The sequence below is a fragment of the Rattus rattus genome, chromosome 3 (genome assembly GCF_011064425.1).
Source record: "Rattus rattus isolate New Zealand chromosome 3, Rrattus_CSIRO_v1, whole genome shotgun sequence".
Taxonomy (NCBI): domain Eukaryota; kingdom Metazoa; phylum Chordata; class Mammalia; order Rodentia; family Muridae; genus Rattus; species Rattus rattus.
In genome coordinates this window covers 32,281,580-32,295,120 of record NC_046156.1, presented here as the reverse complement: position 1 = coordinate 32,295,120, position 13,541 = coordinate 32,281,580, and the positions used below count along the sequence as shown (strand labels likewise).

Below are 13,541 nucleotides of genomic sequence, written 5' to 3'. Positions count from 1 at the left end.
ATTATTGTAAGTAACCCCCAATAAAACTCATTGGTTCACCAACTTGGATTTGGTGGTATGTGGACTTAGCATTGTTGTGGGCTCCCTGTCTGGGGTGAGTAGACGTTTGTCCTATGTCTCTTCTGGAAGAGTTTTGTCACATGACAATTATTTAAAATTAGAGTTTAATTTCAAAATAGTATTTTGGTTGATGGAAAATGATTTCTTAATTATCAAAGTACAATAATAATATTCTATCATTTCTAATTAATTAATTAGTTAATTGATGTTTTCTCATTGGCCCTAATGATAATAATACCCTAGGCTGATAACTATTGTTCAACTCTATGTTGGTTTGCACCCTCTACAGTGTATAACAATAATCCCCAGGGAATACCTGAGAAATTAAAGTTAACTGAAATTAGTAACTGAGATCAATTTGTCTGCTTCCAGTCCTGAGCAGTTTTACCAAGCAGCTGAGTTGAAGTTCCCCCACCCCCAATGTCATGCATCCAAAAGGAACAAACAAAAGAAGCAGTGACAGTAATTCATGTAAATTGCAGCTCAGTAGATGAATGTGTTAATAAAGATTTGAGAACGATGTCGCTTTCTGTGAACGCTAAAGGAATTCCCAAATCTCTACAACTTCTCCAAGTCCCCAGCTCAGTGATAACAACAACAAAAAATATTCAAGATAATCGTGCTGTCAAAACAAAAAGTTACCCTTCATAACTTTACCTTTGAGTGTAGATTAATTTTTATAACATACTTTCAATGTTTATGTTGTGACAAAAAGGAGAAAACACACACTAGAACTTATGAACTTGATGTCCTTGTCTCTAATGACCTAATTTATATGAGGGAAATGATTTAACAGTGTGTATTTTAAGATTTACAGGGAAAAAAGCAATTGCTTTGCTCGGGATGCTCAGAGCCATTATTGATTATAAACAATGTGGTAAAGAAAAAGACTGCAGGAAAAAGGACATTTGCAATTAAAGAACAGAAAACAAGCCTCCCAAATTTTACTTCTCTAAAGTCTAGTCTGCACGTTTTCATTAAGAGAAAAAAAAAATAACCTCTTTGCAAAAGTTTCAGAATAAGGCCCACTCTCTAAAATGTATACAACGGTAGTGTTTTGTTTCATGCTGAACTCATAAACTATGAAAATATTTGGTTTAGGGAGGCTTCAAATGTAAGTTGTATGAAATACATTTAAATTATCATTCTTTCCCAATTACAGCATTTTTCTCTATACAGTTTCCCATGAGTAGAACTTTAATCATTAGTATGAATTAGTGAGCTTTTATTCCGACTGGGCAAAAACTAAGAATAAACAAAAAGAAGGGAAATGTTGGTATAATGGCGATACTGTACCTCGGTTGTTCTGTTCACCATCATCTGAAGCATTGTTTTGTGGGGAAAAGAGGGAAGATGTTACACAATGCAGAGTTAAAGGAACAGCAGACCTGCTCACCGCAACAGAGTATTCTATCCCAATAAGACAGAGTGGGAAACGGCCACTCAACATTACATAATAGTCATTCTTTCTGACTCTCTCTATAATAAATGGTGGAGACAGAATGCTGATCCAAATATCTCAAAGATGGAATCTGGCCTTCTTAAAAACCATTTAGCCTAAATTATTTTCTTTTCGTTGCTGTCTCCTAACAGAGAGTCCCCTTCCATCTAAGCACACAAGGAAATGACTCCTGTGTTTTCCTGACCAGAGTGCTGCATCATCAGCAGTGACTGTTCTTTGTCATTGCCCAGGAGATGCTGGCAGTCAGAGCAGACCTCTCCACAGACGAATACCTCAGCTCTCACCTTGGATTGCACATCAGCATTGTGATCGTTCTGAAGCAGGAGGGCGGCGGACTTGGTATCGTCTTTTCGAGCCGCAATGTGCAAAGCCGGCAGCCTCACCTTTCCTTTGGTGTCATTCTCCAAGAGAATGGCCACCGCCTGGTTGTGTCCCTGCTGGAGTGCCACAGCTAGAGGAGTAAAGCCGTCCTGGAATATAACAAACGTGAGTGAGTGAGTGAGTGAGACTGGCCAGCAGGGCAGAGTGTCACCGTGAACAGCAGAAGCAGGGTGGACTGTCATTCGTCGGTAGCCTCATCAGACTGTGTTCCTGGTTTTCATTCTTTATGCTCAACACCATCTGCATCATAACAAGCCCTGCTGAGTATGGGATGTGGTCATATTACAGAAGGAGTGGGTCAGATGTGTGTGTGTAAGAGGAAAATAAAAATTAGAACACTTAGCTATGTCTACTTATGTAAAGAGAACGAATGGGAAGGAAATCCAACCGGAAGTGAAAATTATCCTCTGTATGGAAAGATTAGTGTGCAATGCAGAATACAGGATGGGCAGGGCGTTCTGCATTGTTTCAGGAAAGGAGATAACTACTATGGATCGAGTAATCGATATAATTTATGTTGGATGTCGGAGATTTAATGTGACCTAGAGCTGTTTGGTAAGTTAGACAAGCCATTAAGTTTGCCACCATTTGCATTTCAGATTGAGAAGATGATTCCAGAATAAGGTGGCATTTGTCAGAGACCATTTAAAACACAACTTCTCAACTGTCAACCTAAAAAGAGAGCTCAACACAGGAAGGCACAAACAGTGGAGAAGTTAGAACCCTCTCCAGGATGAGATAGAAAACCTTGCTACAAAACTTGGAAAGCCATTTTTGCATCTTCAGAAGTGAGTGTTTAGCTCTTGGAAAGGATGTCAAGTGTTTCCCTCCTTAATTATCTAAGTTTGCAAGCAAATGTCAGAGGTCCCATTCAAACAGCAAGAAAGAGGGCAGTAGGTTGTACACTTGAAGATGTCATTCCAGGATTAGGGTTAGGAGTAATTCACCTAAATCTGACTACTTAATGTGTTTTCAGTATGAATCATTTGAGTAGTAACTGTGGGACTTTGAGGGAAAACAATTTTTTCAAGTGTATCATACTACGTATGCAGTATGAATTAGAGTAGTATGTGGATAGCATGAACATATATGCAGCATGAACCACATATACAGCAGTCATATATTGCTAGTTCATTTGAGGGGGCTTGAATTTTAGACACAGCACACTAGCTCTTACAGTAGAGGGGAAGAGTGTCATAAGAACAATAAGCAGCTACAGTGACAAGGTGTGTCATGAACTGCGTACTTTGTGAATGAAGGACACACCCATCGTCATTTACGTATTTCAATTATTTCCCCTAGCACTCTCTAGCAGTCTGTATTAATAGCATGTGGACTTTGTTTTTGTTCTGTTGTGTGTTTCCTTAGAGACACAGCCCACAGAGTGGAACCCCAGTAAAAAGATTCTAGCCTGAAACTTTGGCAGAATTAAGGAGGAAGGAAGGGAAAAGAGACCTATGAAAATGGCGCTGGCTGGACAGGGAACTCCCTTTGGAGGACAAAAGCTGGATTCCAACCATGCGGAATTCTGATGTGCATTTTGGGGAAGAAAGCGAACCATGTGTTATGATCTCTTAAAATACCTCAAGGAACTCTGGGGGAAAGAAACCAAGCTAAGTTAGGCAGCTTTGATTGCATCCTTAATTTACTAATCCTATTTAAAAGAAATTTTAAAGCAAAAATATTTCTGTGTGTGTGTGTGTGTGTGTGTGTGTGTGTGTGTGTGTGTGTGTGTGTGTGTGTGTATCTCAATGCCATGTGAAAGGATTGCATAATTATCTGGTATTTAAGTGGGTGTAGTGTCTGGTCGGTAATAGACTTTTACACACCATTGTTACTCACTAACACAGAAGTATTGTTCCTTCTGCCTATCATAGTTACTTCAATGAAACCAAAGAAGATACTTCATGACAGAGCATTAGAGCATTGACTGTTCATCCCTGTAATAGTGTGATTCGTTACAGAGTGGTATTATTGAAAGGAAATGTGCACAGGTTTGTCCATGTGACCCTCGGGTAACCATAAGGGTCAGTGGTGGGGTATAGTATATTAAATTTATAAATTTCCAATCACTGTAAGAAGATGACTTAGTTATTCAATGATTTATTAAAAAGAAAACATAAGACATACTTGCTATGGCTAGACTGTACCCCACTCCCTTTTGATTCCTTTGCAAGTGTTGTAAACAATCAGAAGCTTGAAGCTTCTGCAGCTCACCATATACCATGGCCTCTGTTGGTGCCATGATTACCAAGGGCTATTTCTGGAGTCACACTGCGATGCTGCTATGATCAACTAGACCCCAAAAGTTACCCATCTGCTGAGAACATCATGAACTGAGTTCACTGAAAACGCATACTAGCCACCCTAAGTCTCCAGGGTGGGTGAGAGAATTCTGATGTGAAGCTTTCATCTGATTAAAGATTCAGCCTTCAAGGAAAAGAAAACAGATGGATTCCCTTATGCTGGGACAAATCTTTGAGACACAGTCATTTGTTTTCTGAGCATTACTTTAAGATATTCACAGTCTACACACAGACAAAATTAGTGTCTCAAGGGACAAAAAGGCTCCAGGTTATAAAAAAGAAAAACCATATATCCATATTACAGGTGCATAATCTGTGTCTGTTGCTGAATACAGAACACAGAAGCACATCATGATGGGCAGGTGTGTTTTCCAAGTAAAATCAAGGCACATAACTTACATAATTTGGTTAGCACTGATAGTGACTTCCTCTCTCATGAGAGTAAACCATCAGAGGTTTACAGAGTGAATAGTTCCATAAGAGTTACACCCTACACAAGTAATCAGAAATCAACGTAACACATTTCAGTGACTTTCTTGTCCCGCACAGTATGGAATGAAGTCTGTGTTATCTTTGCCTGAAGTTTTAATTGTCTGAAAGGAAGACTTACTGGATCTCAAGAAATACCAAGATGGCTTCTGGGCATCAGTCACGTTTGGTTGGTTGTGGGCCATGAGATAGGAAACAAAAATGCATTTATGTTTCTGAGGGAGATGTGCAGTGGAAAGGAGAGAGATGCTCTGGGTCCCTTCCCTCTAACTCCTACATATGTGCAGATGTGCTGAACCCTCAGAAACTGAGCCACTGTCAAAGATTCTATTCAGAGATGGTCATAACTGTAGACACACACCTATGTCATGATTTGTGTTTTGTCATAAATAACATTGTTGTGATATAGTCCTTAGAAAATTGCACTAACACAAATAGTTATACATTATTTCTAATGGTTAGAAATTGTTCATTTAAGGAATTGCATTATATCTGAAGATAAAATATTGACAGAAAGGAATGGGGATGATTTATTGGAATCTAAATTTAGAATGTTATAAAGATCCCAATTCAAAGCTGACTTGTACTACAAAGTGAGAACCATATTTCACCCACAACTCCAAGCTTAATGATGAAGGGAATAATAATGCATGATCAAATCTAATATGAAGGTATGAACTCACTCGATGTACACAAACCCAAGTCACTTGCTGGCCATTATTTTGGATTACACTAGTAATAGGAATATGCTTTAGACAGAATAATGGAGTTCCTTTGCAACTGGTATAAAGACTATAGACCTTAAATAACCCAATAGCAGACCTACCTCTGTAGCAGTACTCTGGTTAGCTCCATTTTCTAGCAAATATTTTACAACATCAATGTGATTCTCCTGGGCAGCCATATACAAAGGAGTGAAGCCATTCTGAGGACAGACAGCAAAAACCGAAGTCTCAATCATTTGGAAAGTTTAAACACAACCAAAGTTACACCATAAGGAAAAAAATTCACACTACATGAAATAATGTCTCTGTAATATCTTCTGTATTTATATCAATTTTAAATGAAGTAAATGATATAAACTATTCAAAATGCATAAAATATTTAAGGCATGAAAACCGCAGAATATACTTCTATAACAGATTCTCATTATATATATATATGTACATATATATAATAATATATATGTAATATCATCTGTATTTATCAATCCACAAATCATTTAAACAAGCAGTTCTCAAACTGTGTTTTGTGACCCCTTTGAACATTGCATATCAGATATCCTAACTATCAGATATTTATGTTATGACTTATAACAATAGCAAAATTGCAATTATGGAGTAGCAACAAAATAATTTTATGGCTAGGGGGTCACCACACCATGAGGAACTATATTAAAGGGTTGCAGCATTAAGAAGTGGGGTTCTACTGAATTTGAAACACATTATCATTTTCTTGAGTAAAGCAGTATCTATGTAGTATCTCATTTTACATATATATACATACATATATAAATACTGATAGATTCTTAGTGCTACTAGTTATTATTCATAACAGATTATTCCAGAAGAGATTATGAGCTTGACTGAAATTGAGAAACTCTATATTTCTGATCACAATAGCATTGTTTATACTGAATACTTATACATTATTTTAAAAGCCACTCTGAAAATCTAGCATTCATTTTCACATTCGTTTGCTCAACTGTTTGTTGAAGTGCAACCACCAGTAGCTGAGCCATCCCTAAGAAATAGTGACAAACAGGACAAACCTCTGTACTGTCATAGAGAACATACCACAGTGATATTCATTAACATGTACTTATAGAAAAAGAATCCAGAGAAACGTTATACCGTGAGTTTAAAATTACGTTTAATTGTCACATTTCCTTTTGATTTCTTTATGCTTAAATGTTGCCCGCATCTCCCTAAAGTCTCTGAACCCAGAACTGGGTATTAATGCAGATACAGAGCAGAAGGAGGATGTTCCCAAGCAGGTGGCTGACAGTGCATATGAGGTGATCAAGCTGAAAGGTTACACATCCTGGGCCATTGGCCTCTCTGTGGCAGACTTGGCCAAGGGCACAGTGAAGAACCTTAGGCAGGTACATCCTGTTTGCACCATGATTAAGGGTCTCTATGGAATCAATGATGATGTCTTCCTCAGTGTCCCATGTGTCCTGGGACAAAATGGAATCTCAGATACTGTGAAGGTGACACTGACTCTTGAGGAGGAAGCCTGCATGAAGAGTGCAGATACCCTCTGGGGAATCCAGAAGGAGCTGCAGTTCTAAAGTCTTCCCAGTGTCCTTGCACTTCACTGTCCAGGCTGCAGCAGGGTTTCTATGGAGACCACACAGTTCTCATCTGAGCTGTGGTTAGTCCAGTTGTGTTGAGGTGGTCTGGGGAAAATCTCGGTTTCCATAGTCCATTCTACATATCTTGTGCATAAATGTTCTACAGGATGTTTTATGTATTATACGTGTCTGCAGTGTACACTGCAATATTATGTGAAAATCTGCATATGGATGATGGAACCAACCACTCAAGTGTCGTGCCATTGAGAACACCAAATAAACCTTGAATAGTGAAAAAACACTATGCCAACTTTGTTGAGGAGAGGAAACACATTTCTAATGTAGTTTTACTTTTTCTATTCATTCATTCATTCATTCATTCATTCATTCACTTCATATCCTGATCACAGTCCTCCTCCCAGTTCCACCCTTACATAACCCCTTCCTTAATCCCTTCCCCTTCTCCTCTAAGAAGGAAGAGGATCCCTCTGTGCATCATCCTACCCTGGCACTTCAAGTCATTGCAGGACTAGGCACATCCTCTCCCAGTGAGGCCAGACAAGGCAGCCCAGTTAGTGGAACAGGGTTCAGCTTTAGGGACAGACCCCATTTTGCTTATTTACATGAAGACAAAGCTGCATATCTGCTACGCATGTGCAGGGAGGCCTACGGTCAGCCCATGTATGCTGTTTGGTTGATGGTTCAGTCTTTGGGAACCCCCACGTGTCCAGGTTAGTTGACTCTATTGGTCTTCTTGTGGAGTCCCTTTGCCCTCTGGGTTCCTCAGTCCTCCCAATTCTTCCACAGGACTTCCAAAGCTTTCCAAATTTTTTTTCAAAACAATTGGGCAATTCTTATGTCAGATTATTAAACATAGATGTTTACTCACACCTATATTAATAAGAATGAGTAAAAGTGAGATGAACTCTTGAGATTTTTAACTACCCATTGAAAGTAGCAAAGACAGGTCTTAAACTACTTTGTAGAAACAAAATTCTTTTGCATGCATTTTAGAAATGGAAACACTATCCAGAGTAGTCAATAACCAGCAAACTATAAATATAAATTCTACAAGTACAATAGGTAAAGACATTTAACTTTTGTTTGTGAAAGAATATATCCAAGGTACAAATGGTGAAAGTAATTTTAAATCTGAAATAAAAATAACTTAAGAAGAGTAAATGAACAATAGTGTTGTAATTTGTGAATAACTTCCACTAGCTGGAGAGTATATTTTCCAAGGCATATCAAGCAGGTGAAATCTGATATATTTTAAGAACACTGAAGAGGTGGCGGAAGGATGGAATTAGAGATTCTAAGGAAGGGAAAGCCAGGAAAGACTGTTCAAAACAATGAGTAGGTGTGGAATGAAGATCTTTCGTAATGAGAGACAGGGAAGCAGAGAGCAAAGGAGCTTTAATAGAACACAGCCATTGCTAACAGTTCTTCTTTGATAGAATCTTCTAAGTAGATCAAGAGAAAAGGAAACAGGAAGAGGTCATGAGTTTCTCATAGGAATATGTTCCATGCTGAACCATTTGAACTGTTGAAACTACTTAAGATAGATAAATATTAACTCCATAGATTATATAGATTCTCGATTTATATAAGACCTGCATAAAAGAATACCTGCATTATGTCTACTGTATTTATTCATTCACAGACCATTTCATTAGCTTGAATGTACATAACTTACATAACTCTTAGTGTTTCAGATTACTATATATAACAGAATAGGTTTGGGGGTATTAGGCACATGTCTGAAAAAAAAAAGGTTCAACAGAATGAGGATCCCCATGTCTCCTTGGTGTCCAGACTGTGGAGCAGACTACCTGACTACCAGACTCTTTAGCCAAGTTTCTTAGTTAGGGTCTTATTGCTGTGAACAGACACCATGACCAATGTAAGTTTTATAAGGACAGCATTTAACTGGGGCTAGCTTACAGGTTCAGAGGTTCAGAAGTTCAGTCCATTATCAGCAAGGCGGGAGTACAGCAGATCGCCACATCTAGGCATTCATAGTGCAGGAGGAGCTGAGTTCTAAATCTTCACCCAAAGGAAGCCAGAAACAGCCTGAGCCTCCTAGGAGGAACTAAGAGGAGGGTCTCCAAGCCCATCCCACAGTGACACACTTCCTCCAACAAGGACACACCTTCTAATAGTGCCACTCCCTGGGCTAAACATATGCAAACCATCATACTAAGTATGGTCCCAGTCCTTGCTTAGACTTTCTGTTGTCCAATCAGATATCCTTTGGTTATCTGAGTGATGGCTTTACATGTATCCATATCCATCTGTATTACTAATTTTTTTGCTGACCAAATATATGACAGAATAATGTAATGGGAAAAGGGTTGCTTTGGTTCAGGATTCCTGGGGAATTTCAGCCCACCATAATAGAAAAGACAGGGAATCAGGAGCAGTCATGGGCAGGGCAGTGGAAGCATGGGACCCTGGGTATTGGCATGGATGAAGACCAAGAGAGAGAGAGAAAGCTGATTCAGAAACAGAGGCAGAGACAGCTTCGAAGATCTCCCACAAGAAACCTACTTCTTTCACCTACCTCCTAAAGAATCTGCACAATAGTTTCAGACCAAGCAGCAAGGAGCCTTTTGGGAATACTGCAGAGTGAAACAATGACATCATCCTAATCATTAGAATCTCCCTTATATTGCAAAAAGATCTTCTTAGATATGATTAGATGAAAAATCTTAAGCTGTAGAGATTGTGATCCAGTGGGCTCACTAATGAAGATCTCTGTAAGACTTACAAGAGAGAAACCAAGGTAAGGTAAGAAGAGTCAATTCTCTCTCCGGGCTATAGTGACGGAGCAATGGAAGATGATCCAAGGAATGCACCTTTAGAACATGGAGGCAGCCAAGAGGTGGATTATCAGCTACAGCCTTCAGAAGAAAACAGCCATGTTAACACCATGGTTTTAACCCTGGACTATTCATTAAAAAAAAGTAGTGGAGAATAATTTTGTGTTGTCACAAGCTACTGATTTTGTTGTCTGTTAAATGCTTTGTCACAGTAGCAATAAGAATCAAATGTCTTGGCTTGGGGTTGTAGGCTGCCAGAATAAATGCTGTCCTTCAGGCAGCTTTGTACAGCATCTATAATAGTGTACATTAAAGATGGAGAACTGGAGCCACGATGTCACCACCACAGGAATGAGGTGCAGAACTGAAGCCATGGTTAAGAGATAGAGAACTGGAGTCCTGATGCTACCATGGTTAAGAGATAGAGTGCTTCTTGTTAGAAACCATGATTAATAGGAAATATGAATTTCCTACAGATCCAGAGTATGGAAAGTATCCTTTCTTTCCTTACAATATTTTGCAAGAAACAGCTCACTTGGCAATAAGAACTACTCCTTTGAGTAATTTGGGCAGAGCGAGGCAGCATACTGAACCATCGTAAACTGTATAGGAGACTCTTCATCTTTGCTCAAACATTGCTAACACAGCATCCTGGTCTCCTTATGTATACATGTAGGTGCCATTCAATGTGTCATGCCTGCTTGGTTTTCTAAAAGGGTTTAAGTGGAAATAGACATGAAAGCATATATAATTTCTCATCGCTGATATAGAAAGTTAGATACCCACATCTTTGGCTTATCCTAGGTACGAGCCAGGAGAGTCATATATGGTAGTTCTGGAACGATGGCTTCATACCCCTAGAATGTAATTTCAACCCATACCATTTATGAATCATTGTCAATGGCTCTCAGATAGTTAGAAGTTTTAACTCTTTCCAGATCCAGAAATCATGCTGAATTTTGGAGAAATCGAACACCAAGTAGGACTCTCATGCAGAAGGTTTATTTCACACTTTTAAATTGCTGCACACAGGGTTGGGTAGATGGCTCAGAGGGTAAAGCCCACACCATGTGAATATAAGGACCTGAGTTCAAATCCTCAGCAGTGATAAAAATGTGGGTCCACCTGTGTGCCTTCTTCCTAAGTACCACGGAACAGTACCTCTGTCCATAAGAAAACATCAACTATTCATCATTCATTTATATTTATTCCACCAAAAATGTTTGGTGGCTACTTACTGAGCAGCATTATACTCAGACAGTGACTCAGAAATAAACACAAAACCTCTTTTCTACATCCAGCCTAGATAGGTTGATCCTGGAAAATAGACTGAGGCAAAGAGAGACTGAAGGAAAGACAGACACACAGACACACTTACAGAAGAGCTGCAATCAGGTGAGCCATGCTTGCTGTGATGGCGCAACACCAACAACACAAGAATCCAGAGCCTCAGTGGGTTAATGATACACGGTCGATAGCCAGACACAGGCCAGAGGAAGAATGGATTATCAACTAAAGCCTGGCCTAAAGAAGGTTCTGCCAACGCTCATGGGTCTGAGTCATTGTGCTGGTCCTTCATAAGAGTACACATTCGCTGAAGATTCCATTCACTCCTGACACCTTCGTTCAAAGCTTCTTCTGTTGTCCACACCTCTTCCCATGAGAGCCCCAGTCCAAAGCTGAACTAACTATGCTTAAACTACTTTACAGAGATTGAGGGACACATTAACTACTCCGCTTTTTTAAATTACTTTTTCCATAAGGAGAGCACAGATGAAGGACACAGCTCTTAACTGGGTGAGGAAATTCAATCATCAAGTTATCACAGAAGTGACTCAGTGTAAAGAGTAGGGGAACCGGGAAAGTACAGAGGCACAAACAGCTTTTGAGATGGAGAGGAAGAAAAATAGAGGAAAAGGGCCTTACACATGACTCAATGCCAGATGTCGAGGGAACTGGGTTTGGCAGGACTTGGCCCTACCTACATCACTAAGGGTTCTACACTTGGTTTTAAAATGATGTAAGAGTCACTAGGATTTTTTTTGAACAGGAATTTGACATGAACCTATCTGCATTTTAGGAGATTACAATGCTAAGAATAGAGGATGGAATAGAAAACGCCCTGACTATGTTACTGGAAATGAAAGGAAGGTTTTTGTAAGAATGTGAGGAAGTGTTGAGAAGGGAAAGTTGAGATAATGCTGGTTCAGTCCAAGATAAGCTAGTATTCTGGTATTTATACTTCACTCCATGATTAGAAGGAACACAAGTGCTTTCAGTATGTATTATTTATTAATCACTGTTATAGTTGTCAGATTGATTATAACTCTTTTTTTCAGGTCCAGAAATTAGGCTGAGCTTGGGAAAATTCAAGCACCAAGTAGAACTCACATCAAGAATCTTTATTTTTGTGCTTATAGCATATCTTCCACAGAGCTGGGAGAGGGCCCAATGGGTAAAGTGCTTCCTGGGTAAACATGAGGACCTGAGTTCAGATCCTCAGCAGTGTTATAAAAGTGGGGTTCAACTGTATGCCTCTGTAACCCCATCTCTAGGATTTGGCAGAAACAGACAGAACCCTGAAGATCACTAGTCAGTCAGTTTAGACAATTGGTGAGCTCTGGATTTGGTAAGAAACTCAAAAGATTGAGGAGGAGGAGGAGGAGGGGGAGGAGGAGGAGGAGGAGGGAGAGGGAGAGGAGGAGGAGGAAGAGGAGGTAGAGGAAGAGGAGGAGGAGGATGGCAATGACAATGACAATGGAGGAGGAGAGGAAGAGGAAGAGGAAGAGGAGGAAGAAGAAGAACTAGAAGAAGAAGAAGAAGAAGAAGAAGAAGAAGAAGAAGAAGAAGAAGAAGAAGATGATGATGATGATGATGATGATGATGATAATTTGAAGATTGATAGATGAAGACACCCAGTGTCCACTCCTGGCCCCCATATGCACATATTTCTATACACAATGCTTAGCCCACTGCAGGTGCTCAATCAATATTCCTTACATAGATAAACATAAACAGATAAGATAAACAGAATCCAAATTTCTTCTTATATCTGTGACATTTTTAACTCATGTCTACATTATTCTCAAACATGTAAGTCTGGTCCCTTCCATTTAAATGAATAATGTCTTAATAGTTTGCCTTGATTGTGGAGGCGTTGATAGTGAACAGCTTCAAGATCGAGATTGCTTTTCAGTCTTGTACCCTCTCTCAGGTTGCCTTTTCCAGGGAGCATGGGTCTTTGTTATGATGGCATTCAAGCAGTCAAGGAGAGACTCACAGGAGAAGAACTCAGATTATCCACCAGGGCTATCTTGCTTATGGCTTGAAAAATAGCTGGAGATTAAGTGCTTCAGCCCAGAAATGCCTTCAGTAACTGTAGCTCTGGGTGTCTTCACAATAACTCTCACCCACAATTACACAAGCTAAGCTCCTGCTCAGAAGCTGTGGTGATCATATATGTGTGGTGTTTGAAGTTGCTAAGTTGGTCAGAGAATTGTTCAGTGGCAATAGTTAGTAAGCACAATACACAAGAAGAGATGTCCCACATGCCCGTGTGTCTCCCTTGCCAATCTCATATCTTTCTCTCCTTCATATCCCTTCCTTTCTCTTGAGGAAGGAAATTACCTTAAACAGCTACCTTCAAATATTCCAGACATAGAGCTCATAAAAATGCTTAAAATAAAAATCTAAACACATTCTCTTCTCGAGGTTAACAGGGGGGT

The 13,541-nt window shown here is 39.5% G+C and overlaps 1 protein-coding gene across 1 annotated transcript in view; it reads right to left on the bottom strand.

The window, feature by feature from the left end:
* Ank2 (ankyrin 2) overlaps nt 1–13,541 on the bottom strand; it is a 585,274-nt gene that overhangs the window by 137,121 nt on the left and 434,612 nt on the right. Inside the window, 3 exon segments of the mRNA XM_032897358.1 lie at nt 1,357–1,380; nt 1,807–1,992; nt 5,525–5,623. Of these exon segments, the coding sequence (XP_032753249.1) occupies nt 1,357–1,380; nt 1,807–1,992; nt 5,525–5,623 (309 nt within the window).